The sequence below is a fragment of the Diabrotica virgifera genome, chromosome 3, assembly GCF_917563875.1.
Source record: "Diabrotica virgifera virgifera chromosome 3, PGI_DIABVI_V3a".
Classification (NCBI taxonomy): domain Eukaryota; kingdom Metazoa; phylum Arthropoda; class Insecta; order Coleoptera; family Chrysomelidae; genus Diabrotica; species Diabrotica virgifera.
Genome location: NC_065445.1, coordinates 16,013,623 through 16,030,601, shown reverse-complemented (window position 1 = coordinate 16,030,601; position 16,979 = coordinate 16,013,623). Strand labels below are relative to the sequence as shown.

At 32.9% G+C, this 16,979-nt stretch overlaps 1 protein-coding gene across 3 annotated transcripts in view; it reads right to left on the bottom strand.

Moving 5' to 3' along the window:
- The window catches only part of LOC114328923 (polycomb protein Sfmbt), a 49,905-nt gene that overhangs the window by 26,471 nt on the left and 6,455 nt on the right, over window positions 1-16,979 (bottom strand). For all 3 annotated transcript variants that reach the window (XM_028277912.2, XM_028277919.2, XM_028277927.2), the window contains 6 exons: window positions 12,619-12,827; window positions 7,113-7,353; window positions 5,910-6,260; window positions 2,541-2,723; window positions 2,242-2,461; window positions 1,659-1,845 (listed from right to left, as the gene is read on the bottom strand). In XM_028277912.2, the coding sequence (XP_028133713.1) occupies window positions 1,659-1,845; window positions 2,242-2,461; window positions 2,541-2,723; window positions 5,910-6,260; window positions 7,113-7,353; window positions 12,619-12,827 (1,391 nt within the window). The remainder of the gene's footprint in view (window positions 1-1,658; window positions 1,846-2,241; window positions 2,462-2,540; window positions 2,724-5,909; window positions 6,261-7,112; window positions 7,354-12,618; window positions 12,828-16,979) is intronic.

Here is a 16,979-nt window from a genome sequence, read left to right as displayed (position 1 = left end):
AAATATTTTTAATTTCTGTTAAATTGTTGAATTGTTTAAACGAATTTTTTTTATTAGATATAGCTGTTTTTTTAATTCTTTAATAAATCATTAAAATATCCCAATTTTCGCAATTTTAATTTTTAATGATGTGCATACAGCTTCAAATCCAGAGAATGCATGAAGCCAGCGTAGTAAATAAGTATTAAGTATTTTTTAAATGAGGATTGATCCATTAACATTAAATTATTAAAAGTTAATAATACCTGGTTTTTAATCTCAGAGTTCTTTAAAATTTCAATATAATTTCAAAATTGATTAGGTCTGGATCCCGCGTATGAAAAAAAGTTGATTAATAGCAAGCTGAAAATTTGTTAATAGCTTAAGGGTGTCTAGTCGGATAAACTTTGATATATGAGAACACTGGAACAGGGGCAGTTTTGGATGTGGAACAGGTTAAAAATTTCACGAAAACGGCACATTTATTTTGTCCGACAGAACAGACTTAAACTCTCCGAACAGAGATTAAACTCTCATGCAAAAATCAGACTGCTATTTATCACCTGTCATAATTCCTGTCATTTGACATATTCTACATGTTCCACTCATTAAAACGCCCATTTGGTGATAAATAGCAGTTTGATTTTTGCATGAGAGTTTAATCTCTGTTCGAAGAGTTAAGTTTGTTCTGTCGGACAAAATACATGTGCCGTTTTCGTGGTCTGACCGTTCCAAATTTTTAACCTGTTCCACAATTAAAACTTCCCTGTTCCAGTGTTCCCATATATCAAAGTTTGTCCGACTAGACACCCTTAAGCTATTAACAAATTTTCAGCTTGCTATTAATTAACTTTTTTTCATACGCGGGATCCAGACCTAGATGTAATAATTAAATCATCTGCACAAAAAATTAAAATGAACCTTTAACCACAGTTTTTTATGCTCTTTTAAAATGCGCAGACAAATTTTCAATATACAGGGTGTTGGTTCAAGGTAAAAATTACTTTATATTTTGTTGTTAATCCGGACCTGGATTTTTCTTGTCATTAGTAATTGGGTCATTCCAATGTAGTAAATAATTATTGAGTATTTTTAAAATGAGTATTTATTCATTAACTTTAATAATTTATAATTAAAAGTTAATAATAACTGCTTTTGAATGTCAGAGTTCTTAAAAAAATCAATATAATTTGAGGCTATACAAACACCTAAAATTTAAAATTATTTGATTTATATAAGAACCCCCTCAAATAAAAAATGACTGCACCCATGTGTAAATAGTCAAACTGCAGCGGACCAGTCAATTCGTTCATTTCTTTCTTAATTCGTGACCGGTGTAAGCCTACCGAATAGATAGTACCAATCCAAATTCCGTCGTCAAGAATCTTCGCGCCAACCCCCCACTCCAGCGAACCTCGTCATCATCGACGGTATAAATGAACCGTCTGCAACAGCAGTAGTGCCGTGAACAGTGTAGTGTCTGGGGACTTACGAGACTGAGACTCCAGAATCACTGAAGATGACGTCAGAGATGATGTAAAAAGTTCGGCCCTGTGAATATAGACCCGGTTCAACGCGGAAGCCTGATGAGTTTAATTTTAATATTAATTCTTGTAATAATATTGATTTTAGCTTTAAATTTAACTGTACCAACCGCAGAAACGGATAATGTATATTACCTTCTTGGCCCAACCAACTGGATGCAATAATGGAGAATCTTCGTGACACCAAAAGCCATCATCCTCAGGTGGCATATCGTAATATTTGACGTTTAATCTTTTCCCGACGATTTTGTGCACAATGGCCAATTTCACTTGAGATATACGATCTTTATCGACGACTTCGAGATTAAGGCCACATTCAAACCTATAAAACAAAAAAAAAAAGGTAAGGAAATGGTAAAAAATATCGCCTTTAGTCAGAATAAATAAATTATCATTAACACTAGTTTTATTTAACTAAGTAATGTTGTTTGTAACCATGTAATGTTTCAAATACACTACAAAATAATTTAGAATTCGTTTCTAAAATTATATACAGTGTGGGAATAAAGTACGGATTCAAGTAAATATCTTTGAAACGAAAAAGACGATATTCATGAAACGTTGTATGCAAGTACAATGACACAACGGATCTGGTGTCATATTTTTTGTTACTGCTGTACTTCTGGTTTCACCGGAAATATCTTTAACTTACTTAATTTAAACGAGTCACCCTGTTTGTTTTTTGCAGATTTTAAAATAAAACGTTAAAAATATTTACCTGGATTTCAGGCTGTCGCTCGCTTTATTGCTAAAATTCGAAGGTAAGGTTCGAGCACCTGTCAGACGTTTCCTCAGGAAATCTTTCCAATCACTATATTTGTTTTCGATTGTCTTTGGCGGTATTAAAGGCTTTCCTCTAGTGGCACACCATCCTACAGGATGAACTTGATTGGAACAAAGCGACACCCAGAAATCTTTGGAATCATTTTCACCGAACCCTAAAATAATAAATACACAAATATGGATAATGCAATAAAGGAATTTAAGTTAAGTTTTCTACTCCTCCATTTGCCTTACCTTCATATCTCAACTGAGCTTTATACCCAACTATCCTCACGACAGTTGCGACCCAAAATGAATCAGCAAAAGCTTCGGAAACATTATCGCAGTCTGTATTTTCTATTTCGACCTTCATACCAACCATGATATTGTCCCAAATATCTGCCATAGGAGCATGCTTGAAACAAGTCACTGGTGCCGCTAAAAAAAATGGAAAGCTAAATATTGTAAAATTGAAAATGTTTATTCATTTTTAATGTAAAGCTAATTGATGGATTCGACCATTACTTGATGGAAGTTTATTTTATCTAACAATAAAACGTTTGTTTTCTATACTTCCACAAAATTTATTATAACTATGTGACTACAGCTGTTTCGGCAGAGTGCCTTTCTCATGTGATTTAGTTTACTATGGGTTTGCCTTTTTAAAGTCTTTAACTGAAGAGGTTGAGGAGTGGGGAGCTGTTTGTCTCGAGTTGGTCATTCAGAATTATATCCGTATTTTTCAATTTATTAATTTCCATAGATTCTAATAAAGATAGCTTAAGGCCTTTATTTTTTTGCCCTCTCCCATATATTTCGGTCAAAAAGTGTCCACCGAAATACAAAGATGAGAATCTATAAAACCTTAATTCGACCAATAACATGCTATGGTGCTATGGCAGTGAAGTCTGGGTGCTGAAAGAAACATCCAAAAACAAACTCGACACATTCGAAAGGAAAGTACTTAGGAGAATACTAGGACCTGTGAGGGAAAACGGAATCTTCAGAAGTCGATACAACAACGAGCTTTATCAACTTTATAAGGAAACGCCCCTGTCAGACTTCATTAGATTACAAAGAATGCAATGGGCCGGACATGTGATAAGAATGGGAGAGGATAGGCTACCAAAACGAGCACTGAATGCTAGAATGCAAGGAAAGAGACCGGTTGGGAAGCCACGAAAGCGCTGGGAAGACACAGTAAACAGGGACGCACAAGCCCTTTTAGGAGTCCGTGTATGGAGAAGAGCAGCCACAGACAGGCAAGGGTGGAGGCAAAAAATAAAGGAGGCCAAGGCTCAATTTGGGCTGTAGTGCCGTAGAAGAAGAAGAAGAAGAAGGCCTTTATTTTGAATATGCAGAATTTGAAACTCTTCATTAAAAGAATGATTATGATCTAGAACAGGGGTTACCAATTAGTTTCCCTGAGGGTCCGTTTCGAAAACCTATGACACTTCCGGGGTCCGGATTTATGCTGCCTGTGTCTGACTGTTCTGATTCGGTTTCTTTGTGGGTTCTTGTTAAAAAATATCCTCTATAAACAAATCAGAAGGGTGCCGGGCAAAATTTTTGGGCAGAAATTGTTAATATTTTTTTAACAAATTCAAAACATCACCTTTTTGCCAGCGAAAATATGTTATTAGCATTTTTGGGTCATCTTAAATAAAAAAGATCTGTCATTTTATTAAAACTTAATGAGTTTTCAAGCATCGCAAATGCATTATTTCGCATTTTTCAGATTTTAAATCGTTTATAACTCGAAAACTATCAACTTTTCAGAAATACGACAAAAGACCTTTGTTTATAATTACCCAAGAAACCTAAAAATTTATTTTCGATGCAAAAAAATAATTTTGAATTTGATTAAAAAATTGTTTCACCCGGCACCCTTCTAATTTGTTTAAAGGGGACATTTTTGAACAGGAATCCGCAAAGAAATCGAGTAAGAAACATTTTTCATACGAAAGTGGCCTCACACATGGACTAATATGGAAAGGAAAACTAATAATATCTGATTATTTTTTGGTTACTGTATACTTTTCTGTAAGTTTTCCTGGTACAATAAATAAAATATAAATTCATTGTGTATTGTTTTGATGTTATTATCAGTACCTATATTTTGAAAACAGCAGTATTGTAAATTGTTATTGAGAATATTTTAAAAATTAGGATTTTATATTTTGAATGCTAATGAAGTTTTTAGACATCTTCAATTTTGTAGAAAGGAAACTGAGGAATTTAAAATAAATAATCATAGTACAAAATGCTAATTAACATGTTATCTTTTCTACATTAATTTCAATGCAAGGTGTTTGTTGCAAACTTATTAAATCTGAAAATTATTTTAATTAAATGCACATCTGAAAAGTACTCCCACTTAACATATTATAGTAGAGAGGAAATTAATATAAAAAAATGCACATGACAATTTTATATTACAGCTTACTTAATTTCAAAATTAATGATTAGTAAGTTTAACAATAAGGGGAAAACTCTTTACAAAATTAAATTATCAGAGAGAAAAATGACATTTTTTTATGTACAACCTGCCTGAAGTTTGGAGTGAGTTTAGTGGAACTGAGTCTCATTAGGGAGTTAAGATATTCATCTGTTAACCCGGCACCTGCCACGTGGCTTTGCAAGGCGTCAACTGCCACGTGGGGTGCTCACAGCACCCCTTAAAAATTTTCTGTGATCTACTTGTTTAAAAAACAAAATAATGTGTTGAGTAACACAAGAATATAAAAAAACATGTTTTATTCACTTATTAGCCACTAATATGTTATAAAAGTTAAAAAATAAAATGAAAAAGGTGTTACATATAAGCAAATTAGCAAGTACCAAACCGTAATAAATGAAGTGAAGTAAAATATCTAAAAAAAATTTTAGTGAGTATAGAGTCTATGTTAATAATTTAAATCAGTTATTTCAATAAATAATGTAAATTTGACCTGTTTATCAAAAATATAAAAAAAAAATTAAAAATTAAAGTGCCAGATGATGACACCCCAATTCGACTTTAGAGCTACAAGTTCAGAATGACACTAAATAACCACTTTAAACGCTAACAAATCTATGCTATATAATATTATGGAAAGCTACTATGACACACTTACCCAGTTACCAAACTTGAAATACCAAATATTTGATAAAAATGTGTTATGGGGTGCTAGTAGCACCCCATGTGGCAGGTGCCGAGTTAAGTGAGTTCTCTACCGATTTTTAATAAAGTTCATTCTTGATAAAGCGGCTTCGCACACATAAGTTGAGCCAAACATAGTACACAATTTCATGGCCAAACATTTTCAAAATTGTCAAACACTAGGTATATTCTGAATTTATTGACGGTCCGCACAAAATTAGCTCACGGTAATTGGTGACCCCTGATCTAGAAGGTGAAGTGCGTATGTAGAAGTGTCTGTTTTTCTATTGGTGTAACAGCTGTAGTCACATAGTTATAATAAATTTTGTGGAAGTATAGAAAACAAACGTTTTCAGTGTTTTATTGTTAGATAATGTAAAGCTAATTTGAATCACCTTACCCAAGTCTCCACGAGGGAGACAATTATGCTAAATTAAACAATATTGGCTACATCTAAATGCTTGAAGTTGTCAAATGCTTACCCACAAAGTAGGGCTCCGAAAACATAGAATCCCAATCAAACGAATTGGCCAGTTCCGCAGGTTTCCTCCTGATGAGAGGAAGGGAATCGTCAATAGGAGGTAGTTCTGGTAGAGGTGAGAGTTGTGGTATTGTATCATCAATATATGAATCAGCGAAGTCGTCTTCTAGCTTCATACTGAACCGATACTTAGCAAAATGGTGCTTGCTGTCTGGTGTACTTGGATACTGTTGGGGTAGAGGTTCCGGTATAAGGCCGCTATATCCCCTCGCACAGGCCATGCTGCAGAAACGGCGTTCCCTGGTGTAAAAAGCGTGCTTTACCCCTATCGCACCGCACTTTTCACATACGGCTGTAAATAGACAATTTACTTTATTAGTGAAACAATATTCATTAGTTTGACAGCTTTAAAAACTCAACTTGGGACACTACAGAAGTGACTCCGAGAGCATAAAAAAAATAAAACTTTCATAGTCGCTTCGGAAATCGGTTGGAAAATTTAAACCGAATATAACAAAATTTGGTTTGGCAACATTGTGTGTTCAATAGAACCGTAATTTAGTCCAGACGGATTAATATATTTTTTTACCAACAAAAAATGAGATATTTTAAACAAATAGCGTTTCAAAAATGATGTGCAAAATAATTTTGGAATCAGTTATGTTAATGACATTGCTTTTTTTGTCCTCAAATGTAGAAAAAAGTCTAATTATTCTTGCTTAATATTTTAACTAATAGTAATCTTATATCTTAATATATATATAATAATAATAATACTTAATCTAATAATTTTAACTGTACTAATATGCAAGTAGACTACTATACTAAATTTACAATCAAGTTGCAGTAGAAATAAACAAACCGAGACACTTCAATGCTACGAGGAACACTCCCAAATTATGATTTTCAATGTACATAAGTATATACATTGTATAAATCTCAAATCATGATTTACAAAGTTTATACATTGTAAATCATTATTCGAGGGTGCTCCTCGTAACATTCAAGTTTGGTTTGTTTATTTCTACTGCATCTTGTTTGTGAATTTAGTATAATGACTAATTTTTATGATTAATGTGATGTTAAAATATCGGCAAGCTCTTATCATCAAACCGGCCATATTGAGTTACTTAAACATTTATACCGAACATTGAGAGGGCCAGTTTTGCGCTTTCTGACAAAGTTCCGTGTCTACTATACTTACCAATGCCATCTTTCTGAATTGGTATTACAGATGGGTCAGTATTGCTGTGGTAAGCTATTGGCGTCTTAAGTACCAGACCAGGATGCTTGATTGGCTTAATTTTCTTTTGAGATGGCAGTGTTTGAGTAGAAGTTGTAATCATATATACAGGATTAGGGCTGTCATCATCCATATAGCTAGAATCATTGCTTTCATTTTTTATATCTAAGTAATGCATCATGTCATAGTTTTCCATAGTATCCTGAAATCAGATACATATAATGATAAAGGGTTCGCCTTAGGCACCTTGATTTAATGAAAATACAGACTTAACTGGTCCGCCAATATTAGAATCAGAAGCACTTGAAAACTTTACAGAAGGTATCAAGATAAATGGTGAAAATCTAAATAATATTCGTTATGCTGACGATACAGTCATTATCCCTGTAAGTGAGAAAGACCTGCAGACGCTACTAAACACAATTTGTGATACTGGGGAACAATTTGGTTTAACAATAAACATAAAGGAAACAAAAACCATGGTTATCAGTAATGCTGGGGCCACAGTAACGTCTAATGCCATTAATTAACGCATTATTTGACATTAAAGAGAGGTGTAGCCACGACTTAGCGCGATAATTTGTTATTGCCATTATTAATCCCGTTAAACATTAGGCGATAGATCGGGTGGCGGTTTCTTTCGACACATCAAAGAAGTTACTCCGTTACTTATCGCGTTGTTTTGGCTACACTAGCGCTGTTTCAGTTATACGCAACAAGGTCTAGCTTGCAGTGTAATTTGTTTTGTGAAATACATACATAGGTACTATTCTACGAAAATGGAGTGGTGTAAAATAATAAATTCATGAAATAATAATTAGCACTCATAAAATATAACAGCGTAGCAGCTTCGACTTCCATCTTGAAATTATTTGATTAAAATGCTTTTCTGATGACTACGCGCTAAAATATGTGTGGCTGGTCACTTTAATGCGCAGTTTATTCCATCATTTTTGGTGTGTTAATTAATACGATAATGAACGTTAAATGTTACTGTGGCCCCAGCATAAGAGGGGTAAATTCATAGGAAGGATCCAGAAAAAAAATGACAATATTGAACAAGTGGACAAAATGAAATACAGCATATTTGTTGCACATACTTAGAAATGATAAGTACGAGTTGTTACAGCTGACTATGAAGGGTGAAATAGAAGAAAAGGAGGGTTGAGGAGGTAGACTCGTGATAATTAATTATTATTTCAAGCAGTAGAAGTAGTTAGTGATAAGATTTAAGTAAGGTTATACAAATAAATAATACTACACTTGAGAGCAAAATAATCGACTCACTTGCTGAATTGTACACGTTAGAAGTCTCGAATTTCCTAAACCTGTTGTCCGATTTGAGTGATTTTTTTAGTATGTTATAGCCTTATTATTTAAGAAAATCGATGTAATATTATTGTTGCTAGACAAGTAAAGGTCATTTTATACCGGGTGTAACAATCAAACTGTGTTTTTTTTCTTAAAGTTCAGAACATCCTGTGTAATATTCTAGCATAAATATGTAAAATATTTAAATTAGAACTCAATTGTAGCCTTAGGCTTTATTAACATTTTCTTTTTTGATTCATTTGGTTATGTTGGATAATAAAAAGTTAGGTACGTTAACAACTAGCGATGTTTTTCATCAATAAATCCTCAGTTTCTGCTTAGTTTAATACACAAGCCTAAAGTAGGCTATGAGAAATTAACAATTTAATGGATGTCAAATGGTTAACAGTCAAAAAGTGTCTGGTTTGTTGTGAAAATTAGTAGATTTATTATTCAATAATCATTCAATATTCAAAATAGGACGGCTGCGTTGGATGGGACATGTAGAAAGAATGGAAGAAGGCGAAATACCAAACAAAATATTCAAACAGATGCCAGTAGGAAAAAGAACAAGAGGAAGACCGAAGCTGAGATATTTAGAACAAATAGAAAATGATATAAAAACCTTAAAAATAAAAAACTGGAGAAAAAAAGCACGAAACAGATCAGAGTGGAGAAGAATCCTGGAACAGGCCAAGACCCAGAAAGGGCTGTCGAGCCAATGATGATGATGATGATGAATCATTCAATATATTAGAAAAGTTTAAATTAAGTCCGTTGTTTTTTTTTTGGTATTTGGTGAAATTTGACCCGCGATGAGTGTGTTCAAGTAAAGATCTTACATAGCGAAGGACTTAGCTACCATGCTATCGGCTCCTTAGGGACAGTTCAAGTATTACGTAACGCGGTTGGGGCGGGGGGGTAAAAATCTTCAAAAATCGCGTTACGTAATACTTGAACGCTCCCTTATATTGGTAACAATTTTTTGCTAATGCACGATAATGCAAGACCACGTTCATGAACTGTAACCGAATATTTACAACAGATAAATCTTCGGACTTTGCATTGGCCATCGCATAGTCCAGATCTCAACCTGATCGAAAATTTGTGGGACATAATTGGAAGAACACTATGACAGCGTTTGCCACCTCCTAGAACCTTACAAGAGGTAGAAACAGTAGCTCTCGAGATTTGAAATGATATTGATCAAGACCAAATAGCATACCTCATTTGTAATATAAAAGTACATATCTCTTTTATTATCGAACATAAGCGAATGAATCAAAAAACAAGATGTTAAGAAAGCCAAAGGCTACAATTGAGTTTTAATTTAAATATTTTATACAGGGTGTCCCGAAAAGATTGGTCATAAATTATACCACAGTTTCTGGGGTCAAAAATAGGTTGACTGAACCTTACTTACCTATATACAATAGTGCACACAAAAAAAGTTACAGCCCTTTGAAGTTACAAAATGAAAATCGATTTTTTTCATATACCGAAAACTCTCAGAGATTTTTTATTGAAAATGGACGTGTGGTATTATTATGGCAGCAACATCTTAAAAAAAATTAAAGTGAAACTTGTGCACCCCATAAAAATTTTATGGGGGTATTGTTCCCTTAAACCCCCCCAAACTTTTGTGTACGTTCCAATTAAATTATTATTGTGGCACCATTAGTTAAACACAATGTTTTTAAAACTTTTTTGCCTCGTAGTACTTTTTCGATAAGCCAGTGTTTATCGAGATATTTTGAATATTTGTCGAACCCACCTAGTCCAGAAAGCCACTGCGCATCCGCTAGGAAAAATATTCTAATTCGGATTTTTTGCACAATCTTACTCAAAAAGGACTCCTTTTAACAAATTTGCATGTTGCCAGGACCAAAAGGTGGTCAAAAATTTTTTAAACGTTTTTTTTTGTTTTTTTCCTAAAATTATTTTTCTTGCATGGAAAAAAGTTTTCTTAGGTTTTTTGGATCATTCCAAACAGAAATGGTCTTTAGTGACTTTTTTCTAAAATTGATAGTTTTTGACATATAAGCGATTAACAATTGAAAAATTGCGAAATCGGCCATTTTTAACCCTCAAAAACTATGTGAAAAACTAAAAATTTGAATGTTACCAAGGTAGGTAGATATTCTTTAAACATCTATTGATGAAATCCCGAAGAGTTTTTTGCAATACAATATTCAAAACTCCTTTGTTTTTTAATTGCTAATCAAGCGTAATTTAATTGTATACTAGTGACGTCATCCTTCTGGGCGTGATGACGTAATAGATGATTTTTTTAAATGAGAATAGGGGTCGTGTGGTAGCTCATTTGAAAGGTTCTTCAATTCTCTATTCAGTAATGTAAACATTTATATATTTATTTATACAGGGTGTCCTTCTACTTCTTTTTTTGTCAAATAATTTAATTTAATAAAAATCTTTTGGATATCCTGTATAAATAATTATGTAAATGTTTATATTACTGAATAGAGAATTGAAGAACCTTTCAAATGAGCTACCACACGACCCCTATTCTCATTTAAAAATCATCGATTACGTCATCACGCCCAGACGGATGACGTTACTAGTATACAATATATGCCACAATATCATAACTTAAAAATCAAAATCGACCTGTTTCGGGATTTTTCCTTAAAGTCGCCGGTTTACGAAATAACGAATTTATTCCTTTCATTTGCACCATACTGTCGGTGGAAAATAGTGTCGCGCACGCTTGATTAGCAATTAAAAAACAAAAGAGTTTTGAATATTGTATTGCAAAAAACTCTTCGGGATTTCATCAATCGATGTTTAAAGAATATCTACCTACCTTGGCAACATTCAAATTTTCAGTTTTTCACATAGTTTTTGAGGGTTAAAAATGGCCGATTTCGCAACTTTTCAATTTTTAATCGCTTATATGTCAAAAACTATCAATTTTAGAGAAAAGTCACTAAAGACCTTTTCTGTTTGGAATGATCCAAAAAACCTAAAATAACTTTTTTCCATGCAAAGAAAAATCATTTTAGGAAAAAACAAAAAAAAAACGTTTAAAAAATTTAGTTAAAAGGAGTCCTTGTTAAGTAAGATTGTGCAAGAAATCCGAATTAGAATATTTTCCCTAGCGGATGCGCAGTGGCTTTCTGGACTAACCACATATTTGCGTATGGTTAAGAAGTACAATAGAGACCTGTTAATAATCTGAAAATTTATTTATAATTTACATGTTTAGGTATATTTTGAAAAAAAAAGCTACATCTCGATAAAAGGTTACTTATGAAAAAAAAGACTAAGAGGCAAAAGTTTTAAAAACACTGTGTTTAACTAATGGTACCACAATAATAGTTTAATTGGAACATACACAAACATTTAGGGGGTTTAAAGGAACACAACCCCCATAAAATTTTTTCGTAAATATATTGAAAAAGAAGCTGCATCTCGATAAAAACTGGCTTATTGAAAAAATACAAGGAGGCAAAAAAGTTTTAAAAACGTTGTGTTTAGCTAATGGTACCACAATAATGAATTAATTGGAACGTACACAAAAGTTTGGGGGGGTTTAAGGGAACAAAATCCCCATAAATTTTTTATGGGGTGGACAAATTTCACTATAATTTTGTTTTAAGATGTTCCTGCCATAAGAATGATACATGTCCATTTTTAATAAAAAATCTCTAATAGATTTCGATATATTAAAAACAATCGATTTTCATTTTGTAACTTCAAAGGGCTGTAACTTTTTTTATGAGAACATTTGTACTATTTATGACAATATACTATATTGTAAATGTGTGGTACAATTTATGACCAATCTTTTTGGGACACCCTGTATATGCTAGAATATTACACAGGGTGTTCCGAACTTTAAGAAAAAAAACACAGTATGATTGTTACATCCGGTATAAAATTACCTTTACCTGTCTATCAACAATAATATTACATCGATTTTCTTAAATAATAAGGCATATAAAGACATACTAAAAAAATTACTCAAATCGGACAACAGGTTTAGGAAATTCTAGACTTCTAACGTGTACAATTCAGCAAGTGAGTCGATTATTTTGCTCTTAAGTGTAGATATTATTGGAGCGCATATTTGATTTTATTGTTTTTTAATGTCTAACATTTTGACAGTACCATAGAAGGAATAATTTTAACTTACCATATGTGAACTGTGCCCAGTGTGGATATCATCCATAGATTGATTAGACATGCTGTGATTGGATGGTGTATAATAGATGTTATCGTGATCTAGAAGAATGTCACTGTTATCGTTGGGCATCAGTTCCCCCATTGACATATCACCTGCTGTCTGGCCAGACCCCATCCAGACCATTCCCATTTCCGCAACACCGGGCATTGTACTATACACTGAAATTTAGTTTATTTTAAAATATGTATTCAAAATAATAGAACAGGGGTGGCCAAACTATGGCTCGCGAGTCACATGTTTCAATTCAATTCAATTCAGTTTATTGATGTCAATATACAAAGTATTTACATAAGTCAAAGTCTGTTAAAATGCATCATTGAAATACATTGGCAAGCTAACACTTAATAAGTAAAATCTATAAAATTTTATCACCTAGTCTAAATACTTAACACAAAGTTAGAATATTAGCATAAAAACACAAGAGCACACAGAACATTTAAGAGAGCTGTAGGACTATCACAACAGGGTAGCCCCGAGATATTCCTCCTGAGAATAGTAAGCACCCACCAAAAGAAGTTCTTTGATTTTTATTTTGTATGTATCTAAGGGCAGTTCTCGAATTATTAGGGGTAATTTATTAAAGAAATGTATAGCCAGACATGATGGGCCATCTCTGCACCTCTCCAGCCTACGAAACTTTGGGGCAAGGTTCCCTCTAAAGCGTGTGTTAATATTATGAATCTGTTCATGAGTCTGGAATTTATGCATATTACATTTTACATATATAAGATTATCATATATATACTGGCAAGGTAATGTTAATATTTTCCAATCTATAAAAACTTGTCTGCAATCGGCTCTATATGGCAAGCCTGCGACAATGCGAATGGCCCTTCTCTGCAGTCTGAATACATCCTTCGCTCCTGCACTATGGCCCCATGCGAGAATAGCATAGGAGATATGTGAGTGACAAAAAGAAAAATATGCCTGCTTTAGTATGGAAGCGGAAACACAGGATGAAAGTCCATGAAGCAAAAATGTATTTGATGATAGCTTTGCCACTAAAGAGGTGGTATGAGCATCCCATATCAGACCAGGGTCCAGCAGAACACCAAGAAATTTAGCACAGGATGCATTGTCCAGTTCATCAGGAATATTTCTAGTTGAAAAAAGTAAGGACTGTGTTTTGGTTGTATTGAGAAACAGCCTATTAGAATGGAACCATTGTTCTGCCTCCGACACTGAACCCCACGAACTCCCCACTGCTGTTACCAAATCCTTACTGCAGGATGAGATTGTTGTGTCATCTGCAAAGAGAGTGAAATGCGCAGTTTGACATGAAAGTGGTAAATCATTGATGTATATCAAGAATAATAAGAATAATGTGTCTCTTTGAAGGATTATTTGTGGCTCTCAATAAATGGACCTGATTTACTTTTAATTTTTGTTTTTCAAAATGTCTTAAATTACTGAAAACAAATATAAAAGACTAAGTGTAACATCAGGACTTGGACAAGGAGACCCCTTATCACTGTTGCTATTCAATTTGGCCTTAGAATATGTAATAAGTAAAATATCATCTGAGCTGACAGAAGGATTTTGCGAATCGAGGATCAAAACTACTGTTGTCATTTGCTGATGATATAGGTGCAGTCACTCAATCTACACAAGAGACGTGAGAGAGTTGCTTTCACAACTCGAGGAGAAAACAGGTAGTCTGGGCCTTCAAATAAATGAAGAGAAGACGAAATACATGCTAATAACCAAAAATCCAAGACCAAGGAGTTAGGCAGAACATAACTATTAATGGCCACAATTTGAAATTGGTAAAAAAATATTTTAAATATATGGCGGTAATCACACACGATAACTACATAACTAAAAAGAGGTCTCAGCAAGGATAGTTGCGTGGAGTAGAACATTATACTCCCTACCATCATTATTAAGATCTAAGCAGCTAAAAAGACAATCTAAATTAAAACTGTATAACTAATTATTCGCTAAGATAAGATGGGCAGTTCATGTGGTAAATCAGAGGAAGACAGAGTGTAAAGAAGGTGTTTTTTGAAAAACGATATAAGAAAAGTAGGCAGTCCCAGAAAAAGATGGAAAGATGATGAAGAATGGAAGTATCCTGAATTAGCAAAGGCTGCTTGTAGAATTATTTGAATATTTGAAACAACGATGTTAACCATTTTATTTCACTTTAAAATTCATGAAATCCAAACAGTGAGAGAAAAATGTAATAGCTTCTGTACACTTTTTAGATAATTGTTTAATTGCGGCTCTCGAAACATTTCAAATTTTGAAAAATGGCTCGGGCTATCAAGGAGCTTGGCCACCCCTGTAATAGAACATGAGTGTTTGGTCCAACAGAAAATTTGTTTAAAGTAAAGTAGGTACATACATAATATTTATTTTGTACGATTTTAACTACTGTTGTTTCCCAATCACTTATGTCTTAGTTAAACATTAATATTATTAATATGGACATACTCCCGACATTGAGAGTCGGGTAAGTATTTGATCTTACATTTAGTTTACTCTGAATATTTCACTAAACTCAGATTTTATGTGTATTATTTTAAAACATAAATTTACAACAAAAAATTGAAAATAACTCAAAAAGGAAGCATTTTTCCAAAAATTACCAAGAGAAAAAATATTTATTTCGACAAGATATACATAAAAAAAATTTATTTGAAGAGATGTGGTTTTTTTATTTGTTAATAAAATTCGGCCCACTTGGAAAAATTAAAAAAATAAATACATACTATTGTGTTTCAATTTATCAATCAAAGATAGAATAAAAATTTTAATTTTTTAATATAACGCAGGCACATAAATTTGATACACCCTGTATATTGATTTGTAAATATTTATTAGAAATTAGCTTTCAACGCAAAATGGTTTCTCCTTAATGAATTTTTCCATGAAGAATATTAAAAACATTTTTGTAAATAAAAGTGAAGTGAAAGTTATTTAGGATTAGTATTTTAAACCGATTGTTTATTACGGGAAAGATAGAAGCCATAGGTAATTAGTTCTTAGAAAATGAAGGTAAACAAAGTTTGGAATTTTAAGCTTTTTGTTTAACCCCGATGTTTAACCCCGAGTAAATATTGTAGAATTTCCCGAAAGTAATTAGTATGATGGTAGGAATAATTTTGAGAGTGTGAGTGGGTTTTCGAATGAAAAAAAGAATGGGGAGAGAGAGATGTTTCTGATTGGCTTGGAAATTTGGAATGGGGAAAGTTTTGTTTGAATGTTGAGACAGTTTGGAAAAGAAAACATCATTGTGTTACGGACATTCGAGGAGCAGTCAAAAGTTTTCGTGAGTAGTTCAGAAGCAGGTACTAGTGGTTGTTTTTGATAGTGAGAGTAGCTGAAAGTGGAACGAGAGACAAATCAAATCGAGAAGAAATACCTCTTTGATTCTGTAAAGTCCAAGAGAGTAAGTTACAAGAATTATCGTTATTAAAATTATTTGTGACACCAAGTAAAAAAGATACTTGGGTCTCAGGAGATTATTGTTGAGAGAAAGAGAGGAGAGAGTTTTGGAGTTTATTGAACGAGTACTGGCAAAAAGAGGCCTGGCTTGTGTTTTGGAGAAATAGTTGCTGGTATCCTGCTGGATTGTTTGCTGAGAACGGAGAGGGCTTTGATTGGTAGCCTAACATAATCAACAAGGAGGAGCTGTTTGGGTCAAGAGGAGACATCATTGTGTGTGAATCAAAAAGGTCAGTCAATAACCTATGTGATAGATTTTCTTTATAATCAGAAGTTATTTTTTTACGTAAAAGCATATGCATTTAAGATTCCAACATTTCAAAAATTTAATAGGAAGTATAAGTAATTTGCGAATACCAAATTTGTTTGTTTAGCTTGTTTTATTAATGGTATCAAGAACAAAGCGATAAATATTTGTTTGAATTAGATTAATTTATATGGTAAAAGTTTCTTTTGGACAGTTATGCCCACAGAATTTAATTGATAAATTTACAGAACATTGCTTTTGATAATAAAGGTAATTGTATGTTTTTATTTTTATGATTTTTCTATTTATTTCCTTTTCCTATTTTATCCCGATAAGGAGATAGTATCTCAACTAAGAGATACTGAAACCACGAGAGAAGATAAGTATAACATAAGATAATTTAGACATTTTTTTTATATTATAAAAAGGCACCCTGAGATTCTTTCTTAATTTTTATGTATGATTTGCGTTAATTAAATAATTGATCAAGTAAATAATAATTAATATAAAAGTAATAGAAAGCAGATCATAACAATACAATGAATCTTTGAAAAATATACAAAATCGAATAAAAAAGGTTTGAAGCAATAGAAATGCAAAAAAAATTAGTATA